Source organism: Periophthalmus magnuspinnatus, chromosome 9, assembly GCF_009829125.3.
Source record: "Periophthalmus magnuspinnatus isolate fPerMag1 chromosome 9, fPerMag1.2.pri, whole genome shotgun sequence".
Classification (NCBI taxonomy): Eukaryota; Metazoa; Chordata; class Actinopteri; order Gobiiformes; family Gobiidae; genus Periophthalmus; species Periophthalmus magnuspinnatus.
The window spans coordinates 31,612,985-31,635,937 of NC_047134.1; the positions used below are offsets into that span (position 1 = coordinate 31,612,985).

The 22,953-nt window shown below is 36.7% G+C and overlaps 1 protein-coding gene across 1 annotated transcript; it reads right to left on the reverse strand.

Moving 5' to 3' along the window:
* Positions 1–1,310: 1,310 nt before the first annotated feature.
* Positions 1,311–17,935, reverse strand: LOC117376382 (golgin subfamily A member 7-like). Its single transcript, XM_033972843.2, has 6 exons — positions 17,860–17,935; positions 16,336–16,461; positions 11,406–11,558; positions 11,221–11,322; positions 8,759–8,811; positions 1,311–5,012 (listed from the first exon to the last, which is right to left on the reverse strand). The coding sequence occupies exons 1-5, from the start codon at positions 17,866–17,868 to the stop codon at positions 8,770–8,772; spliced, it is 432 nt and encodes a 143-aa protein (XP_033828734.1). The 5' UTR covers positions 17,869–17,935; the 3' UTR covers positions 1,311–5,012; positions 8,759–8,769.
* Between the last annotated feature and the right edge of the window lie 5,018 nt (positions 17,936–22,953).

The window sequence follows — 22,953 nt, forward strand, 5'->3', positions numbered from 1 at the left end:
GTAAATAAAAAATAATTTTGGTAATCCTAATTGACCCAAAACATGAAAAATTTAGCATAATTTAGCATAATGTCCTGTCAAACAGGAAGGAAAAAAAAGCATAATGTGTCTTTTTATATAGTGTATGTAAACTTCTGGTTTCAACTGTGTACACGAGGAAGGCACATTTCTGACAGATTAAATGTTTATTTAACAAAATAAAGGTGTAGCCATCCATTTTTATTTATATAATCATAACTGGTGTGCAATTATGGTTTCTAGGTAATAGAACTGGAATTACCTACGTACAGTGAGGCAAATAAGTATTTGAACACCCTGCATGGGAACAACAACCTGACTCAGTCAGAGCATTGAAGATGGGCCGTGTCTGGGTCTTCAACATGACAATGACCTGAAGCACAGCCAGGATGACCAAGGAGCGGCTCCGTAAGAAGCACATGAAGGTCCTGGAGTGGCCTAGCCAGTCTCCAGACCTAAACCCAATAGAAAATCTTTGGAGGGAACTCAAACTCTGTGTTTCTCAGCAACAGCCCAGAAACTTGATTGATCTAGAGAAGATCTGTGTGGAGGAGGGGCCAAAATCCCTCCTGCAGTTTGTGCAAACCTGGAGAAAAACTACAGGAAACGTTTGACCTCTGTAATTGCAAACAAAAGCTACTGTACCAAATATTAACATTGATTTTCTCAGGTGTTCAAATACTTATTTGCAGCAGTAACATACAAATAAATTATTTTAAAAAATCATACAATGTGATTTCCAGATTTTTTTTTATTATGTCTCTCACGGTCGACACCTCAGATGAAAAGTGGGAGAAGTTGCAAAGTTGCAAAATCACAGAATGTTCAAATACTTATTTGCCTCACTCTGTCGTATCTGCTGACCGTCGCCAACCAGGAAGTAAAATAATACATTTCACAAACTAGGTTTTTATGTTAATATATTTGTTCATTATCATTTTTTAAATGGATCAGAAAATTAGTAGAAATGAACCAGAAATATTAAAATGTCCTATATTCTTATAAATGAGTTTTGGACACAGCATTCAAACTTTTTTGTTGCAAAGTAATATTATAGGTTTCCAGCACCTGCTTGTCACCATGGAGATGAAGTTGCTTGGCCTGAAATGTTCCACAGTATCGCATTAAACACATTTCCATGGATACAAGTTGGTGACTCTACTGGACAAAGTCAGATCTATGGAAAGGCGAGCCGGCTCACAAAAACACTGTCTATTACTCAGTTCTGACCTGTGAAGACACTCCTAATTCAAAAATCTACAATCAAACCAACCACTGGTCACAAAATAGATCAACATCAACACGGTGTGTATAGACAGCAGTTTATTCTTTAGCATAAGTCTGATTACAAAAACATTAGGAGGCTCAAGATAAATACAGACACAATCAGAAATTATCATTAAAAAAAGTTATTTACAGTTTTGAAATAAAACATGAAACACAACAGTGACATTCTTAAAAGTAGTTTGTACAGTTTTACTATTAGCCCAAAGCTAAAATGGACAGTATACTTCAGAAATACAGGAATCAAAATGCCAGGTCCTAAAAGGTCACTTATTCTGTCTGTATCAGAGCTGAGCATTCTTGTCCCAGTGCAGATATATTGTATAAGCAGCTCTTCAGGTCAAAATAAGTCTGTTGTGTGCTGCCTGCATCTAATTATAAAGAGTTTTACTGTCCCAGAATCAGGAACTTTAACTTAAAAACATATCCAAGGTTTTAACTAACTATATTTAGCAAATGTAATATACTACTGAGGTAAACAAAGTGAAACTGGTAAGAGGATTTTGATGTTTCCATTTTATAGGAGTCTTAAATCTTCATACAAAACACCAGCAGAGGGCGCAAGAACTTACTTCCTCATGGCTTCTTTCTGTTATGAGTGCATATTGTGGCCTTTTGAACATTTTAAAGATAGAATATTTAGTTTTGAATTGTGACTTCAGATTGCATTGGCCTTATTTTTCACAACCCATTTATGGCACATTGACAAGAAGCAATTTTGGTAGCACTTTATAATAACTCCACTTAAAGCACAAACAAAGACTTCATAATGAACAAATCGTTTATCAAGAATGATTCAGGCTTAGTAACTTATCATTCTAACCCTCTAATTAAAGTCACTGTACGTAAGCCTGAATCATTCTTAATTAATGATTTGAGGTTTGTTTGCTGTGCTTTATTAAGGCTAAATAAGTTGCAGTAATTATAAAATGCTACCACAATGTTACTTCTTGTCAGGTATCTATAAAGTTAACCACTGAGCCACTATGCACCCAAAAGTAAAATATAGTTCTCCATATTCCAAGCAGGATAAGTGACCCTTAATAGAATTCTTACAGCTAAAACATTCGAATAGCCACAACAGGCACCATTATAAAAACAAGAGCACTTTGAATACTGCGGTCAGAGGCAGAACCACCACTACTACACAGTGTTAACGAGACAGCGGCAAGTACGCACTCAAGCTCAAGTACTTTTACTACTACTACTACAAGTACTACTACAGGAGTAGAGGACAAGCACAGCACGGGACAAGCACTGGTTTCAGACTTTAAAGAACACAAATTACGCAAAATGGACTTGTTTGATCTTTTAACCATGTTATATTGTTATAACCTTGCAAAGCAAGATGGATTCTCACAATATCTGTGAGTTCACGAACTCATGAGAATCCATCTTGAGAGAGTCTCGCTGTAAGGACCAATCACAGAGCAGCATTGAGGTTTGTGCAGAGGCCAAAGGCCAAGCGCCCAAGCCGATCAAAACAATCATGGCGACGCCTACAGACGTACTTAAGACTATTTAAGCGTCAACATGGACCATTTAGTTTGTGAAACAGGTGCAGAAGGTCGGTGCTTTGTGCATTTGTGGACAGGGAAGATGTCTGTGCAAATGAAATTTACTGATAATAACAAAAGGTTGTGTTCACGTTATAGTATTTCACGGTGACATGATGGAGGGGAGGACTTGTATCATTTCATAGAAGAGTTATCCAAATTAACAATCCAAAAACATTAAACCTTATCATTATTTGTTTGGGATTGGCTCCACATACCTACAATATTAATCCTATGGCTTTAACTCCTTTCAACTGACAACAATCATGTCTATGCAGATGTGTTGACCTGACCAGTCTCACAGTATCAAATCTCACCAGAGGATTCTGTCCTCCAGCTCAATGTTAAACTGGCTGAGATGTGAACACAACCTATTGAGATGCTGATTTATTCTTACTTATAAAAACATTGGACATGATGGCTAAGGTCTTGATGTTTACTTTTGGTGTTTTGGTTCTCAAGAAATGATCCAATCAGATAAATACAAATCATGTTTCTATAACAATGCTTGCAGTATTCAACAATTATTATTATTTTTGAATGAGATATTAAACATCTTCACTCAAAAAATAAATCAAAAACACCAAATACCTTTTAGGCTTCCTTGTTTTGATAAATCCCTCAAAATACTGGACTATATTTCTCAATCTAATAAAACTGGTCATTGTCAAAATCACTGAAAATATTACCTCAAGTTCTATTTATAAACAATTATTTTTTCTTTTAATTAACAGATTTTCTGTATAGATCTCATTGTGTTATGATCTAACTGGAATGTTATTAACAGACAGTATCATACAATTTTCCTAAATGTTGGACTTAACCCCACACACCATAAGGTATTTTTATATAAAGTTATATGTTATATGTGAACTATGATGAATGAGGTTAGCTAAAGTTACCCTGTCTGTTTAGTCTAATGGAGTGTTCAGGCATGCACCAATCAGCCATAATATTACGACCACAGGCAGGTGGAGTGAGAAACAAAGGAGGTTCAAGTCCCGGTTTAAGTCCCGGTTTAAATGCTGCTTTAATACTGTTTAAGCACTATTTATTTATTTGAATTTCCTTTAGGATAAGTATTTATATATCTATCTGTTTCTGGTTTAGACCTGGTTTAGACCTGGTTTAGACCTGGTTTAGACCTGGTTTAGACCTGGTTTAGACCTGGTTTAGACCTGGTTTAGACCTGGTTTAGACCTGGTTTAGACCCGGTTTAGACCCGGTTTAATCTGGGTAAGAGTAAGACTTGTTTAAGTTCTGGTTTCATCCTGAACTGGTTTAGTGCAGTTTTGCAGGTGTTTCTAGTCTGCAGGGGTCGGTATCTATCAGAGGTGCTTATCTGGTTTAGACCTGGTTTAGTTCTAGTTTAGTCCTAGTTTAGTTCTTGGATAGATACAGTTTAGGCCTTGATTATTTGTGGTTTGGTTCTGGTTTAGTCCTTGTTTATTTATGGTTTAGTCCTAGTTTAGTCCTAGTTTAGGCCCAATTTAGACCTGGGTCTAGATTTGGTTTAGACCAGGTTGAGTTCTGGCTTAGACCTGGTTTAGTCTTAGTTTAGCTTTGGTTTTGACCTAGTGTAAACTGGGTTTCGTTCTGGTTTAATTCTGCTTAAGTTCTAGTTTAGCTCTGGTTTAAATTTAGTTTAGTTCTGGTTTAGATCTGATTTAGACCTGGTTAAGACTTGCCTTAGTCCTGGTTGAGTTCTGGTTTAGACATAGTCCTCTGCAGCTCTTGTGCAGTGTTGCTGGTCTGCAGTGGTCAGTTATGAATCTGTGTGCTTGAAGCCGGGTGGTCATAACATAGTGCCTGATTGGTGTATATTGCAAAAAAAATTAAGAAAATCTTAAATTAACTTTATATTATAAAAGTAAAAATAAATAATGAAAATAATCTCAACTTCGAACTTAAAATGTCATAGCAACATGAAGGCAATGCTTAAAAAGAACTATATTAAACCCTATAGATATGGTCTTTGCTTCTCTACGATTAAATTGGCAAAAGCAAAGACTACACGTATAATGTTATTACGGGTCATGCATAAGGTAGTATAGTGTTACAGTTAAGAGAGGAGATTGTAGATACGCAGTTTGCCCAGCAGGTGGCGGTCTCTGGACTTCAATGGTCAGACTCAACACAGATGGACTCCAGTGACTGTGAAAATGAAAAGTGATGAAACAGTTAGATCCGAGATTAAAGGAGGAAGATATACCAAAAGATCAGATAAGACTGAATTTTTGAGAGGATATTTTTGTGCATTACAAATCAAATGTTTTACCAGACAACTTTCTTTAATTCACTACATCAATGCTTTCAAAATACACTTTGCTAAGAAGGTAAAACAGACTTTAGTGTTCTAGTACAAAAATGTTACCAATCCTTCAACTAGTGAGGACTTTTTATCGGGAGTATCTAGTCAGATCAGTGGAGAGGCAAGCACGTTCACAGTAAGGAAGCATGTGGCCAAACCTCCTCATCAAAGCCTGAGCTTGTCAGATCTCAGACCCTGGTTAGTGGCGTGTCAGTGGCAAAAACTGTTGTTGTGTCCTTAGGCAATGCACTTAAAAAAAACACTTACAAATCAGAAGGCTATAAAAAAAACAAAAACAAAAAAAAAACAAACACAACATGTAATATTATTTTCATTCTGATTGTAAAGCAGTATTAGATAAAAAATGAAAATGTCTTGGTTTAAGAGAGTCTGGCTGCAAATCTTGACCCAGAGGAGCCCATCCTGCAGACCTCTACTTCACCTGCACCTCCACCCACTTGTCCTTCACTATTTTTCATTAGTTTACTTTATAAACGACTCAGAAACATTTAATCACCAATAGATTTCATTTCTAGTTTGAAATTAACTAGCTTTGTATTGTCCTTGCTCTACTCTTCTTGCGTAGGCCAATTAGCATTTTAAAACACAACTAGCAACAAAAAACTGATATGTAGCTGCAAACGTGTGGCCTATGACGGCGTAAATAGCATAGATGTAAGTTGTCTGTTAATATGTTGCTGTAGGCCCCGTGTCTGGTTAAGATTAGGCACAAATCTGAAATGGTTAAGGTTAGGAAAAGGGTTTGTGCTGGTCTTTAGTGTAAAACAATGTCAACTTTTGTAATGTTATGTAGAAACCAGCAGCTAGGAAAGGCACGGCCGCCAAGTCTACTACTTTTAGGGACCTGTGGATAGAGGTAGGTCATGTGAGGGTCGTCCCGGTGGAGGTCTGCAGGTTGGGTCATCTGGGGAGGTCTGCAGTCACAGCCCTATTCTTGGTTTGGACAATGCAGTTTGCTTTTGGCAGAGTTGATAAATTTGACACAAAGCAGATCTACATTCGTCTTATCATTTTAATCGTTGACTAAGGATCCTCCCCGGGTGTCTAGACTGGTCACAACCGCAGCCAATGACAGCTCATCAGAAAAAACTTTTTACCAAGACATTTGAAACCATGTGTAACTGCAGAGCTCTACAGTCCACACGTAACTCTATGCAATGCCGCTTTCCAATTTGAACATATGGTTTTATCTGTTATATCGTTAGAACAGAATATTCAGTCATGTGTAATGTTTTAAATAACATGTGAAATCAATATTAAAAGCTATTTTAATTTCAATTTTGAGAATAAGAACGATTGAATCTATAACCTATATTGATTTATAATGAAGAAAAAAAAAAATCATGCCTCATATTTTTGCCATATTGCCGAGCCCTAATTTGATCATTTAAGAGAAATAAAACATAACAAAAGAAGTAAGTACAAAGAAGTGGGAGTGTTATGGGGGTAGGAAAATCAGAGCAATGACGTCTTGAATACAGGAGGATAAAGATTACTCAAACATGCATGACTCACACTAAAAAGAACTTTAATTAGGTAAATGAGAGGGGAAAACTACTTTTTTTGGCATATGTCCCCTTTAACAATATATAAATTCTCCTAGCATGTTACTGCTCATTCCGATCCTCCATGATGAGTGACTGGTTGTGAGTGGGCGGTCTCTGGTTAGGTTCAAACTAGTGAGTGTGGTCTAGTCCCTGCAACCTTCACCTGGGCCAGACCAGATCCAGACTCTAGACTCGAGCCAAGACCGAAGACTGGCTTTACTCAAACAAGAGAAATGAGCCACTGAAAGCCACCGAGTGCTCCAGAAGATACTTTCATTCAGATGAAGTGAATATGGTTTAATGTCTGAATGTCTGAATATAAAGAATTCTGATGGAAAACTCCCAAATGTAAAAAGAGAGAAAGTGTTTTGAGTATGTATGTGTGAGATAGATAGATAGATAGATAGATAGATAGATAGATAGATAGATAGATAGATAGATAGATAGATAGATAGATAGATAGATAGATAGATAGATAGATAGATAGATAGATAGATAGATAGATAGATAGATAGATAGATAGATAGATAGATAGATAGATAGATAGATAGATAGATAGATAGATAGATAGATAGATAGATAGATAGATAGATAGATAGATAGATAGATAGATACTTAAACTATGAGGGACAGAATGGGGAGAAATCACATTGTAGAACTTTTAATTAATTAATTGGTAAATTCCTCAGGTATACAACAAAGTATTGAGATGATTGTTATTGACCAAATACTTATTTTCTACCATAATCTGCAAATATATATTTTTTAAATCAGAGAGCTACCAGCTGTTAAGTGGTTAAGTGAATTTAATTTTTTTCTACACTTTTTTTCTATACAAATGGCAGATCTGAACCTGTTCCCACCTCCGCTCGCCTGGCCTTTGTTCAGACTCACCTGTGCTCTCTGCTCTGCTTCTGACAGGCTAAAGTTGGCACACTATCTGACAGTAATAATGTAGAAAACAGGGGTGGGTCAGCCCCTTTAATTACAAATGACAGCTTTAATGGCAAATTATTAGAAAAACTAAATCAACATCCCTTCACAAGACAAATCAGATACCCCAGAGAACTTACTGACATTTAAGGTTGGTGTTTTTTGCAAAAGAATTTAAATATGTAGTAAAACTATACTATACTACCTAAGGACTATATGGACAAAAATTAAACATTTTTTTGAAAATTTTTCAATATGCATACATTTCAAAATGTATTCCAGATCCTGGTTGGGACTTTTTAAACCTACTTAAATGTGCCACGATAAAAAATAAAGTCAATGACATTTTTCACTTTTTCATGATGCACTATGCCCCTTTTCCAGGAGGCTTCAGTGGCTTGTCAGCTCACATGTCAGATCTGTGTTTTTAGGTAACTTCCTGTGTAACTATCCTTCAGACAAACTCTTCAGTGTATGAAGTAGTGACTGCACTGCCTATGTCCTGTTCTCCTGTTCTCCTGGGCCAGGCTCCAGGCCGGACTCCAGGCCGGACTCCAGGCCGGGCTCCAGCCGCTTGTCTATCCACAGCTCCTTATAAAAGTGAGTTTACATTTACATTCCTGAGCAGGACAAAGAGTGTGCTCCTGATGGACTCTGCTCCTGGAGGTACCTCTGAGTGCTCGGACTAGCCACAGGGGAAAGAGCGAGTCTGCGTCAGCCAAACAAAACTACGTACTTAGGGTCCAAATCTACAACTGTACTGCTTTGTTCTGGAGGATGTGGAGTTTTAGTTGTGCTCATTTTCCCTCCACTGGGCTGAGCAATTAATCAATAATAAAAACTACATAATTGGGAAAAAAACTATTTACAGTCATTCTGAAATGTGTTCTATGCAGAAGCTTTTTACTTGTTTTTAATTTGTCTAGATTAGAATAACAGTTTGCAATCTATACATTTTTGCTATTCTAATTTCATCTTTTTGTTCTCTTAACTCTAACGCAGTGTTCAGTCTGCTATGTCAAATCGCGTCAAACACCTCTAATGGGATGCCTTTGCATGTGACTTGTAAACATCAGCACAGGACTCACTTTGGCTGCTTTTATCTGGTCAGGCTTCTGTCTTCAAAAATAGTGACTTCGATCTGTAAATGCTTTGGTTAAGTTCAATTCACAACTTTGGAAAAATCATGTTATTGCATTAAGTTTCAAGAACCATTAGTTCTACACTACCCCACCCACAGCCCCAGGTTTAATAGGTGTAAGCCCCTCATTCAAAGATGGGTCAAATGCAGGACAGATTTCTCTATACATTTCCCAATAAAATCCACCCTAACCTTACTACAACCCTGAAATTCATCATCAAATTTTTACTGCAAAAAACCCTCATTAAAATTTTTATATGAAGCTTTCCTCCTAAGTCTACTCATTTCTCCATACATGCCAGCCAGTGTGGTCCGGACTACCCCACTCAACCATGCTACAGTGAGGGAGAGGTTTTGCAGATCGCTATAAAATCAAAATCATAGCCCAATGAGTGGAGACCAAAAGTGCGGGTCTGTTAACAATTTCCGTCATATTTGGTTGTTTCTAAATGTTGTGTTGGAGTGTGGTTGGATTAGTTGGGATGTTGAGTCAGCCCACAAATGTAGAGCCGTCCAGGGGCAGCCAGGAAGAGGCGGTCCTGTCGATTTTATGCACATGCTATGGATTACATATGCACTTTTATTTGGGATTTTTAACAAGGCCACATGCATCAATAAGAAGTGGATTTCCGGCAAATTTGGGTTGTAGGATCTAAATCAAAATGAGAAAGACTGAAATGATTTAAGAGACGAATAAATTACAAAATATTCGATCTTACAGATTGAAACAGTGACTAAGTAACATAAGGTGATGGTTAAATATGTATTTTTGGGGTGTTTGAAACGTTCACTGTCTCCTTCTGCAGTTTTTGTACGGAAAACCAGCATTCTATGTTTTTGTATGCAATTATACTTTAAAAAAAAAAAAAATCTCTAAAGTTAATTAGTTCTGCCTTAAAACAAAGTGTAAAACTGTAATCACAATAGAAAAACTACAGCCCCAGCTCGACCTAATTCAGCTGTTCTTTTGTTGCCACATAATCAGCCGTTATAATTATTGCATCAGTGTTAGCGTCTGTTCAAAAACAAGTGTATATAATATTAGGACAGGTGATACACTGATCAGTGGCTTTTATAGTATTTGTTATTTGTGTACTTACTTAATATTTAAAAGGACAATATTATGCCATTGTCTGATCTATGTTATAATGTGGTTTCCTCATCACAAACAAACGTGTGAATGAAACAAAACACAACTCTAGGAATAACACACAAATCCTGCATATTTAGAGTTCCTCTAAAACAGGAAACATTCTGTTCCACTCTGTGATGTCATGTGGTGATACAGAAAGTGCTCGACTGGGTTTTTAAACTCCATACATCTTCACTAGAATCATTTGGATGATTTCAGCCCTGGAATTGCCTATTTCTACTGAACTAAAGGTAGATAGGAAGCTGTTAACTTGAAAAATATGACTGTCTGACATCACAAGGTGGAGATGTAGACAGACTAATCATAAATGATTACTCAAACTTGTAATGAAAAGACGCGTTTCTGTCACCCTGTTTTTATTGCGCATTTTGATGATTCCCATAAGTAAGGTAAGTAAGGTTTTGAATAAACCTAAATTAATCTCGTCATGCTGGTTGTTGTTGGCCCAAAATGCTTGAGAGGAGCAGAGCTTTGTTGCACCCCGCAATTTTTAAGGTTCAAGCTAAAAAACAAACGATGGTGGCCAACTAATAACTTGCCCAGAGACACTTAATCTCTAATTCTAATCTTCATTAGTGAGACACTCAGGGAAAGTTTATGGTGGTCCAGCGCTTCAAAGGTCATTCTTTTTCAACTTCATTACAGCACTTTGGCAAAGACTGGGGCAGCAGGCTTTAGATTTGTGGCAAAACACATCTATAGCATTATCACAGTTTAAAGAACCTGCTAACTTTTGGACATGACACAAATGTCTGCGTGACGCAGAAGACAGCAGCTCCCATAACCAATTAACCAACACCGAGTTATGTGTTTGAATACTTTGATGGAAACGGGGATACGGTGGCATTTGTTATATGCTCATTTGATGAGCATATAACAATTGAAATATACCCTTTTTGTATTGGTGAAACCTCAGTTAATGAAAGAAAACAAACTCCGGGCATGTTTTTGATGAGGTAACAACATTCTAACATGGCTTTAAGTTCTCAAGATTCAATTTTGTGTAATATAGGACCATTGAGCTATTGCTATAAATTCTAACTCCTTAAGTCTTATCTCGTTCATCAAATTTTGCATCACTAGGTCTAAATTTGGACTAAACCAGATCTAAATATCGGACTGCACTGTTGCTATAGTAGTTTTAAACAAGGACTAACCCAAAGGTTATTGACTATAAATTCATTACTTTGTGTACCACCAGAATTAACTTGTACACCACAGTTTAAAAAGTAACTGGCTTAGATAAAAAAGGATACAACTCTGAGGCCTCGTTCGATGGGGTCGGTGAGGAGCAGGCCACGTGGGGCGTAGATTTTGTCATTCTGCTCCTGGATAAACTTGGCAATCTTCTTTAAAACCTAAAACACATAGAAATAGGCTTTATTTATTGGAATCATATAAAATTAAAAGAGTAATTTTCTATTAAAAAAAAAAAAGCCACCTTTTCGTAGTGCGTCTCCATGCACAGAAAGACAGTATAGGCAGTGAGACAGGCCAAACAGCCCTCGATAAACGACTGACTTCCGAGCTTCTCTGCTTCAGCATAAAGGTTATTCAGTGTCCTCACAGTTTCCTCAAACTGCTGCTTATCAATCTGCACACAGAAAAGTTACAGGACAAGGCATTAAATACTGAGAACATCAAAGGTGTGCATTTTAAATTATACATTTTTTGGTAAAATCCTCCAGCGGAGAATGACAAACTTCCTTAAGGGGATAGTTAAGTGGACCTTAACTATTAAGCTCCTTTTGGATGTATTTCACTTTGTAAAATTGTAAATAAAATAGTCTTTTTGTTTATTGCTCAGACTTATCACAGCCAGTTAGGCCTGTCACAATAACACATTTTGAAGTGCGATATGTTGCTGAAGTCAATACAGATGAACAATAATACTGAAACCAACCACCAGAGATTCTGGAAAAAAACCCCATTAATAAATAAATAAAATTGCAACCTAGATTTTTATCCTCAAAAATTAAGAGAAAGGGGCACGTGTTCTCCCATTTGGGGAGTCTTATTTCCGACCATGGCAGTAAAACAACGATCTGGGATAGTCCCTGTCAGTTGTCTCCACATGGTTCTCATGCAGCAAAATGGCAAAATCAAAAAAGAGGCAATATCATACATCTTTTTTTCACAAATAGCTGCCTTTACAATTTACAGTATAGAGCAAAAGATATTTCCCAGATCTAGAAGAAATGAAAAAGGTACAGGAACTTTAATTGTTGTACAACAATACCTTTAAGATACATCTTGAGTGGATCTTCTATTCGTAAAAACTTTCCATAAGACTAGAACATTCGTTCACTTCATTCTGAGTTTTAGCTGTCTTTGAACTCTGATTGGACAATTTGTGAGAACAGATTTTTGGCTTACTCAGTCTGAACTGTGAAATCAGGGCAGATGTGAGCTGGATTCACAAACTGCACTGATCAACAATTTGACTCATTTTCAGTCAAAGTCCAAATTGCCCACTCAAATGCATCTTTGAAATGTTCCAATCTTCTGCTCTTTTAGCCTTTAATTGTAAGTTCTTAATAAAACTGTACATCTCTGTGTAGTTTTGATATAACTACGCTGTAATATACTTAACAGCGTATTCTTACTTGCGTAAAAGTTTTGGTTATTCTTGCCATTGTGAGTAAGTGACAAAAAAGTTTATGCTGACAATATTAAAGGATTTGATTTAATTTTGTGTTTCTTGCGCCGCTCCTTCAGATATGATTTTTTAAATCATGTTAGATACACGGTTACTCTTACAATTACTCTTAGTTGAGCAGTAGCTTCTCTAAGTACTCTTTGCGTGAGAAATTTCGTTAGGTTAAAGGGCTTAGTTTGTACTTTTAGCTCCCTTAGTCCTCTCTGCCACTGTGATGTTGCACCTTGACACAGAAACAACTGTCTGGGATAGAATCATGCAGCTGGATTCCCTGGATTCTAAGTGGACCATGTGCTGAGAAAAAGCTATGTAAACTTAATAGATTATATTTTCTAGGTTTTCATTATAAAATCCATGTAAAAAGCATTTATTTCAACACAAATTCATTAAAGAAAGGATATTTCATTTCTATGGGGTATTAAGAAGTTTGACTTTCGTTTTTGCCACTCCCTCTTCAGAGCACTAACACATTACAATTAGTGTGCGTTCCACTAATGAAACAACTGCACATCGCATCAGGTTTGTCATGTTGTGTACAGTTTTGTGTGTGTGTGGGTGTGTGTGTGTGTGTGTGTGGGGGTGTGTGTGTGGGGGTGTGTGTGTGGGGGTGTGTGTGTGTGTGTGGGGGTGTGTGTGTGTGGGTGTGTGTGGGTGTGTGGGGTGGGGGGTGCGCGTGCGTGCGTGTGTGTCATGTGTCGTGTAGGAGCCTGGATGACATAGGCTTGTGGGCTGCTAACCCTGAAGAGGGTTTGAATGCGGCACGAACAAGCATGTTTTTAATGAGGAAACAGCATTATAACATGGTAGAAAGCTTTTTAAAAAAAAAAAAAAAAGATTTTGTGTAATATCCCCTCTTTAAAATCAGGTATTCTTTAATATCGTTATAAAATAAATTAACAATATTCTTACTTGAGTACAATTTTGGCTAGTCTACCCACCTCTGGCTAGCAATTACCTTCCACTTGGTCAAAGAAAACATAACTTTTTATTTCAATCCATTTGTTATTAAAAGACATAACAATAAAATATTATGTGCTGACTTGGCTTGACTCTGGTGTAATTTCTTTTATATGGAGTGATAAGTATCAGACATGGGTCACTGCAAGACTCTGGCAGACGGAGGCCTTTTCAGAACAGACAGTGCTTTCTCTGCAGTTTCCTGGAACAACCCGGAGAATTTAAAGCCGACAATACGACCAAAAAGAATAAATCTCACTCGGGTGAAATGATTTGAGGGGGTGAGATGTTCCGACATGAAAACCTGTGTAAAACAAGATGGTTAGACAGTAAAACACGACCTCAGGGGAGAGAAGTTGGCTAAAGCTAAGGCTAATACAATATAAAAAGGAATGTACTGAAACAAACTGCTTGAACTGTTAGCCAGAGTGGGACCGAAGTGCAGTGGGCAGACACAGTTTGGTGAAAGGTTGGCATTAGATTCCTGCTACTAGCATGACATACTGCTATTGTCCTTCAGCAAGGCACACATTGTGCACATAATTAGGCGAAGGCAATATTGTATTACAAATCACATTTATTTTCCTCATATTGACCAATCACTATTTTTCGTCAAGTTTTGTTTTGTCTTATTAAAAACAAATGTTTTTCAATATTAATTTTCTGAACATTAACAATACAATTGCTTTTTTTCCTCAAAAGTTTGAATGCTCCAGACCACATGCTTTTATTGACAGAGGATTGGCTGTAGTTCCCTTGATTCAAAAGACCCAAGATTATATTTGACAATTAGCAATGACTGAATCTTTATATCAGTTAAAGTTTGATTTATTGCACAGCCACTACATATAAGCATTTTTACTATTATATAGGACAGCACTCTTTAAGAAACTATGGCAGTGGTGCACAATTTCAGAACACATTTTTTGAATTGATTTTTTTTAATGATAATGGACGGCCAACTGAAACTTTTACTCATCTTCAAAGACAGCTATTTTAATTTTGTACATTTCACCATCTGTATGACCTCTACAAGTCAATAGGGCTCGGACAACTAGTCCAGGGCTAGGCAATAATAATCACACACCCTACATTACATATGTTTGGGGGAGTAAATTCACATGCTACAAAAAGACACAGAATGATGGTGTTGGTTTAATGTGTCTAACCAGAGGGGAAGCGATAAGACGTGCAAAACTAGTGGAGTGTTTTTTTACTGCTGCAGACTCCAGACATAGTTTCATGTGGCTAGAGTCACTTTAGAGCCACAGACCGCTCTTTCTTCACCACAAATGCATTTCGACTGCTGTAAGGCAAGGTGAGGTAAGTTCAACAACCATTAAATACAAGGATATAGTACTTCTGAAAACAGTGGTATTTTATATGTGTTTTGTCATGTGTAGTATGTAGTTTGATTCCAGCTCCGCTCAGTGAATACAGTGTCCTTGGGTAAGATATACACCTTACAAGCTTACCACCACAGAAAACAGGGAGCGAATCAATATGTAATGTAAATTGATTTGGATACATTGAAAAGCACAAGCAAATTAACACATTGTATTTATGTAAATAAAGCGGATATGGAAACTGGAGCCAACAGTAAAACCAGATTTCAAATTATAAACACAAATTGAAGGTTACTAGTTCACAAACCCTTTGAATTTTTGGGAATATGATGATATTTTGCTATACACAATTCATTTTATTTAATTTCTGCTTCAAATACAAATATATGGTTTGACTGGGGTTAATTTCTAAAAATGGTAGTGTGTTGTTCAATTTGACATTTTGACACTTGGTCACTTGGTCATGTCACAGCAAAAACTGTGCTAATTTTTATTTTATTTTTAATGTATATCTCATTTTATCTTTTTGCATTTCAGGGCCATTTACATAGCAATAAATTATGAATTACACTACATGAGCACAGAGAATTGCTTACTCAGAGAAACATGTATTCATCACTATATGTATGTACAGCTATGTCACAGTTCTGCCTGTTTTCTGCCTGTTTTCTTTATTCCCAGTCCAGCTTCGTTTCCCAGCCTGTTCCAGTTCTTTGTTTGCTGCCTTCCTGTTTTCCCCGCACCTGACGTTTATTAGTAATCAGGGGTGTAGCCTATAGGTTCTCCCTCTGTTCAGTTTGTGTTGCTGGATTGTCATTTGTTTTCTTTGTTTGTTCATCTTGTTTGTTCATCTAGCAGACATGCAGGCTCTGTATTTCCAATAAACCTGATGTATTCGCCAAGACAAGGAGTTTGGCTGCGTTTTCTTGTGTTGCTCGTGAGTCCAGTTTTTCACCTGCGTGACAAGCTAGGCCTGTCACTATAATTACTCTATCAACGTATCGTTCAAAGTATGAAAGCTGAAACAATATATTATTGGCGTCAATATTTATCATGTGTACATTTTCTTTGCACTACTGGGCCTTTTTTATTATTTTTTTGCTATACAATAAGATTTAATCCATAAAAGGTTGAATTAATAATTTCTATGACTCATTACAGATGCAAATTAAGTACTAAAGCGTTTCATTCTGCTTTTTATATATTACATCTCATATTATAACACTATACATTTAGAATAGTTTTTGTGGTTTAAATCTGATCTTGGATTAATGTGTCAATGGCACAAATTAGTTTGAGTATTATCATTTATGGTCTATATTTACTGCAGCAATGTATCGATCCTTAAAATTTGTTATCGTGACAGGCCTATACACAGCCCTTCTTTTTGTACGAGACGGAACACTCACCCGGGCCTCGAGCTCAGATGGTAACTTGGTCTGGAACTGGCACATGGTCCCACTGGTGTAGTCTCTCTGGATGAACACTTTGGAGGCGATGGCTGCCTGCTGCCTCATGTCCTGCAGGCTGTGAGTCTGGAACAATACACATTAAGGTTACATTTACATATACTAGTTGTAGTAATGTAGTAAGTAATAATAGAGCTCTGAATCAAACGTCAAAAAGAGACTGCTATTAGAAAAATCTGGCATACTTTTGAATGAACTAGGGCTGCAACAAACGATTATTTTAGTACTCGACTAGTACTCTATACCGATTTTTAATTTCAAAACACATTTTTAACCAAATAAAGATCAAACTATTGTGGCTTAAGGCTTCTAAATTGAGAATATTTACAAATACAAAATATGAAAAGTGACAGTGTATTACTGATGAAAATCAGATTTTTAATTTTTTTTCCTCTTGACATTTTGATTTAATGCCACTGTCTTTGTAACTAAAAAGGTCTGCAGTGTTTTATGAGATAACGATTATCAAAATACAACTATGATGATTTTTATAGTCCACTAGTGATGATTAGAACATTAATTGTTGCAGCCATAGAATGAACACGAAGTTTAGTATTTAGCAGAGGTCCACAATATTGAAAAGTTTGTGATATGAAATACTGCGATACCTTCTTTAATGCAATATAATTTGTGCAGCTCTAGTATTCAGCTATCTTAAAATTTCCATTGGCTTAACATTAGGCTAATATTAGGCTATGACAACACATATCTGTGCTCTATATGTGATAGGGTGGAAATTTTGCCAAACATATGTAAGAAAAACTGAATTGAATGCATATTTGTTATTTAAATGTTACAAATTAGCCAGAGCTTGCATTGACACAAACAATTTTACAAAAGTGGGCTTAAAAAAAAAAAAAAGATTTTGCAGTTAATTTTGTTTCATGACCAACACAAGTCAACTAGCTGCTACTACTATTGGTACTACTTTTACCTAGTAGTTACTATTAAAGTACACGGACTCTGTATGTTCTTAATAACTGGACTATAAACAAACAGCATACAGCAACAATTTTCCTTAACTATAATCTTATCTGATCTTCTTCCTTACTCGTGGATTATATTAGGATAAGAAAACAAAAATACCCATAAGGCAACGTAGCTTTATCTTGTTGGTTAGCCTTTTTATTATGACATTTAACTAAGTCGCTAGTTTCTGTCATCTGTTTCGGTATGAAATACATTTATATCCATTTACAGCTGCTTATAAAAATTGGATCACTTTGTTTATCGAGCCAAAACAAAGTGCAAAAACATGTCTGAATGTTTCGTAAAACCAACAAATGTTATAACCTGTTATTGACCTAGCTTCGATGCTAAACCGGGGTATTGTTCTTTCATTTTTTAAATATATTTTTTAAAACTAACATAGCGTCCGATGATTGTGACATGATAATAATTCGATTCCGGGGGCTAACTCTATGATAAACGGGCAAAAACAACAACTTAAGCCCAAAAACATACCTCTGCCATGGCGAAACAGCTTTCTGTTTATTTGTTAGCCGCCGTTGTTAGCATGTACTGCGCTTTATTCCGTTCGTAAGAAAAGATGCATCTGCATGACAAAGGTTCCGCTTTTGACTACAATTGAAAAAAAAAAGTGTTTTGTTCTTTTATTAATTCAAACCGTCTGCTTTTACGTCCTTGCTAGTCAAAGAATTATGTAATGAATATTTACTACATTCTTCATAATATAAGCCACAGTTACTACTAGCCAAAGTAAAACATGAGAAAGTTCTTGTCTCTAAAATTGATGAAAACCATTGGTGCTTTGTTCTTGTGGTAAAATGTTTGCAAACACAATGTGTATTTTATGGCGTTCAGATGTTTGGTTGAAAACACACCCTAGGGACAACAATAAATCAAATAAGGGTTGGATTTCCACAAACAGTGAATCATAGTAGTCAAAATGTTCCCTGCAAAACCAAAACATATTCAACCCAGGCATTGCAAACCAAAGTAACGAGGTGAAATACTGAAAATATATAACTGTATAGGCTATATCAGCTTTATTTTAAATGTGTGATTGGCAACTAGCAGGCAGAGGAAGCAGTTACGATATATGTAAAACTATCTAATGCATATTGTTGCGGGTAAGGGGCATGCCTTGGCAGTAGTGCGGTCCTGCTGTGAGGTGGTCAGGGGGAACTCCACTAATGAACACCGTTTGGAGCCATATTTACAACACATGCTGGGACTGAGAGAGGGATCTAATGGATTCTTCTGAACTCTGTGACTCACTGTGTTATGACTCATGTAGCTCTGCTTTAATACCAGGGAGTTTCAGTAGACACTACAGTCATGGTTTTGTTCTATGCAGGAGTTATTGTGAAATGATAGTAAAAATGATAATAATAGACCTATGCAGAAAACTAATGACCTACTGTTTTCACCCTTGAAGTCTTTTGTTTAAACTAGTTATGGAAGTTTCAGCTCTTTAATGGGATCTGAGGCATCAAAAAAAAAGGGCTCTTTATATGTATTTAAAGAACAAGATTTGATAAGTTTGGATTGGTTCAAACTGAAAGTGGGGGTGTCAAAAGGGTGTACCTTGTGAAATTATGCATAATTTAAATAAAACATTGCACTCTTGATTAAAATAGACTATTATTAATCCCCCAATATACTTTTCTTCTGTGCTGAATTTTCATTTTTAAAGTAAACATGTAGAAAATTAGAAAGAAAAAGATTTGGTTCTTTAAAAAATTAGATCCGATTTGAATCATTCGCGTTAAGGAACCGTTCAAAAGAGCCGACTCTATTAAAGACGTATTGTAGAGTTTGTTTTTTTTCCTGGCACTTATTGCTGAAACACAACATATGTAGTTCACAATTTTACATTTTTCTAATTGCAATAATAATCTAAAATACCTAAAAGAAACAGGTATTTTAGATTATTTTCAAAACTGTAGAACTGAAATCAAGCAGCTGATTTTTATTTTTTTATTGTTTTAACCATATAATCCAGAGTAACGTTTTTTTTGTTTTTTTTTAGTTAATTGCAAACTTGCAACTGAAAAATTGCAACAGCAGTAGTAACAATCCAAATAAAAATAAATATTGTTGTGTTATTCATCTATGGCAATAAATGGTGAGTGGACCTCCCCTTGGAAAGACATTTCACACACATTCACCTACACATTTCTTCAAATTTTGTCACTTTTTGCCACCTGCCGTCATATTGGTTCCAGTTGCTAATGTAAGCAAATGTAGGGAATGCATTAACTACTAAAATACCAGAATTAAAGCAGTTTTTAGGTAATTTTGAGCTTTCTGTTCTATAATTTAATACTGGTCCCTTCTCACACTTCAGCCGTTTGATAGAACCATGGCACCAACTGCCCCGATATCCATGCAACTTCTGTGCTGACTGCCCTGAGTGACATTAACAGGTAAAAAAAAAAAAAAAAGTGTGCCTTATGAATTAAATTACGTCATCAGCTTCTTGTGAAAATGTGCGCTTCACAGTGATTGGGTATGTCTGTGTTTGAGCATTTATACACATACAAGTTTTTCTCATCCTCAGTTTATGGACAGGCCTCATGTGAAAGCTCAGAACCTCCAGAGTTCACTCCCTGAGCTGTAGAGGCTGCACTAGCACTGATTCATGATTGTCTGCAGGTGCTGGGGTTTAGGTAGTGATGATTCAGATCAGAGAGTCATTCTAGGTTTAAACCAACTGGATTTCAGAACTAAAACTGCCAAACCAAATGAGAGACTGATGTGAGGTCCATTCAGCTTTCAGATTGGATAATTGTCTTGAGAACCAGAAACACCAACAGCCTCACATAATGTCCAATGTTTTTTGTAGTTAAGAATAAATCAGCATTACAGTTATTATCTGTAAAATCTATATTTGAAATGAATGATATGAAAATCAAAGTGTTACATACAGTTCATCTAATTCTAAATAGACTTGAAATTTTTTCTTTTTATCAGAGATTTATGGATGCCCAACAACAGATAAGAAGCCTGGACTGCCATACTTGCAATGCAACACCATAAAGTCCTAGTCGAATCTCCTATATCCCTTAATGTTATTCCTGGACTAGATTAAAACCGTTTGTCTTTTTGTAAACCTAAATGAGCCAAGTGCAGAGCCTTTCTGACAGAAGCCTGGATGGACAAAAAGCTTTAATGCACTTACACTGTTTGAAATTAAGAAGCTGTGACATTTAGTGACCTCTTTTGGCAACGCACAGGAATTACAAGAATTTAAATGGTCTGAACTTGATGACTGCATGTGGAGTGGAGCTGTGAGAGGATAAAAACGGTTGGATAACACAGAGAGAATGTACTGTACCGTGTTTTAGTCATAAGAAAATGTCACCGTGTGGGTGTAGTGTTAATTTGTTGGTGTGGGAAGACCAAAGCATGCTGGGAGCTGAGAGGAAAGTGTACAGGCAAGAATGTGGTTACTCATCAAATGTGTTGTAAGAAAAGAAGAGATATAGTCGGCCATTTAAAGGTGCACTAACTTTCTGATGGAGCTGTCGGCTTGTCTCCATGGAGATGTTATTGCTTTGCTTATGATGTTCCATGGTATGTAGTTTTACACATTTCTCCAATACTTTACAAAGATATGAGTCTGGGTCCCAGTGCATCTCCCCGTTTTCAGATGAGTGTGATTGACAGGTAGATTAGCCAATCAGGGACAGGCATGGTCCGTCAGTATCAAAACAAATCTTTCTGTTTATGAGGAGAAAATAAAGGAAAAAAATATCACAGACTGAAAAAAACTGCAGATTTTTGTAGAATCAATGAGAAAAGCACTAAACTCTGTTAATCTGAGGTGAGCGACATGTCATTTTGTTTGTAAATGATAGGCGACCACTGAGCTCCTTCATTTTATATGTGTCACTGAAATAAACAAATCTGATTGTTTGATCATGCTCGGTCAGACAACAGGCGACTGAAGGAGTGAGGATTAGACTGATATCCCTCTGTATAAAAAATACAGAGAGATATCATTCTGGATTTGCCAGTCAAACCTATCAGACAAGCAGGTGACATCATAAGACTGGTTACAGGTCAGAGCTGTGGAGAAGTAATCCCGCTCACTGACGTAATATATGTTTTTCAAGGTATTTTTAAGGCAATAAAAAAACTCTGTAACGGAATAAATGCAAGATAAATATATTTAACGCCATACTGTAGATCATTCTTGACAAAGCAATATCATCTCTATGCAGACAAACGGGTAGCAGACCCTCCATCAGAAAAGTTACATAGTGCACCTTTAAAGTGCATGACAAGTTATTAACCATGATTAACACTTTTATGCAAAACCAACTTTAATGAGCTTTGAACCATGTTATAACAATGTTCCCTGCTGCAGTTTTAAACAGGAAGTCGCCGCGACACATCTCCTCTGTCAGCACAGGTGAGCCTGGGTCTGTCTGTGTGTCGTTTTCTCTGTGTCACCAAAGCACATAGTCCTGGCTGTATATTTAGCCACAGTTGAAAGAAAAGACCACTGCCTAAAAGTGGGAATCAGGGAAGAGCAAAAACTCAACACAGAAACCTCAAAGAGAGCTCTGGTCCACTAAAAGCTTTGACCCTGCTTGTCTGCTATAGCAAGACACTTCAGTGGTTGGATAAATGGATGCATGGGGATTACTTTTGGGGTGATCCTTTTAGGTGCATTTACTTCTAGCATCTGAGTTCTCAAGTCTGCGTTTGCTAGTAACTGCTATCAACTTGCCGACCTCTTAATTAAAATTGATCCTAGGAATCAGTGGATAGATTACTATTAGCATGTCCAGGTATACAGTGGTTCCATAGTATTTATGTTCGGTATAAGTCGGTACCTGAACAAATTTCTGGACTGAACTGAACCATTCATCAGGGTGAGTCATGACCACACAAACTTTCTTTACCATCTCCACCTAAAAAGGTATAGAAAGTTTAAAATACATTACAATACATTTGAATTTGGATTTCAGTTATTTTTTTACCCTGAGTTTCCAATTGCTGCAGACACGGTTGTAAAGGTGATTTGTTTTTAATCCTTTGCTCAGGAGGTAGTCTGATGGTTGGCCAAGGAGCTTCAGCATGACTTGAGATGTTAGGCAAGCTCTAATAACAAACCAAAACTAAAATTACAGATATCTGTGACTTACTGCCTCATATTCAGTTCGGTTTGGGAATATTTCAAATCAAAGTAGGAGGATTGTCATGATGTTCCCCAGACACCATACATCTGCAGCCTCGTCCAGCGGCAAACCCAAAATGTTTTCCGGAGGCCTGAAGAGGTAAATATGTGTCAGATATGGTAGATTGACATGTAAAAATAAATAGCACTAAACATCTAAACTCTGCCCACAACCACATTACAAATACTTTGACTGTAATCACATGAACTTAAGTCTGAAAACTCACTTGTAGCACATGATGGAATGCCCTTTCTGGTCTGACCTCCTCTGTTTTTGTTGCCAAACCACAGTCAATAACTTTGACTTGCAGTGATCTCAGGTTCAGCATGATATTGTCCAGTTTGAGGTCCATGTGGATTATGGAGTGCTTCTTCAGACACTCCAAAGCCATGGCTGTCTGCAC

Excerpts from the sequence above, each read along its gene's own strand:
- LOC117376382 (XM_033972843.2), bottom strand. Across the intron at positions 11,323-11,405 it reads TGGAGACGCACTACGAAAAG|GTTTTAAAGAAGATTGCCAA; the intron begins GTGGCTTTTTTT and ends TATGTGTTTTAG. Across the intron at positions 8,812-11,220 it reads TCGAACGAGGCCTCAGAGTT|ATCGAAGTCACTATTTTTGA; the intron begins GTATCCTTTTTT and ends AAGCATTTACAG.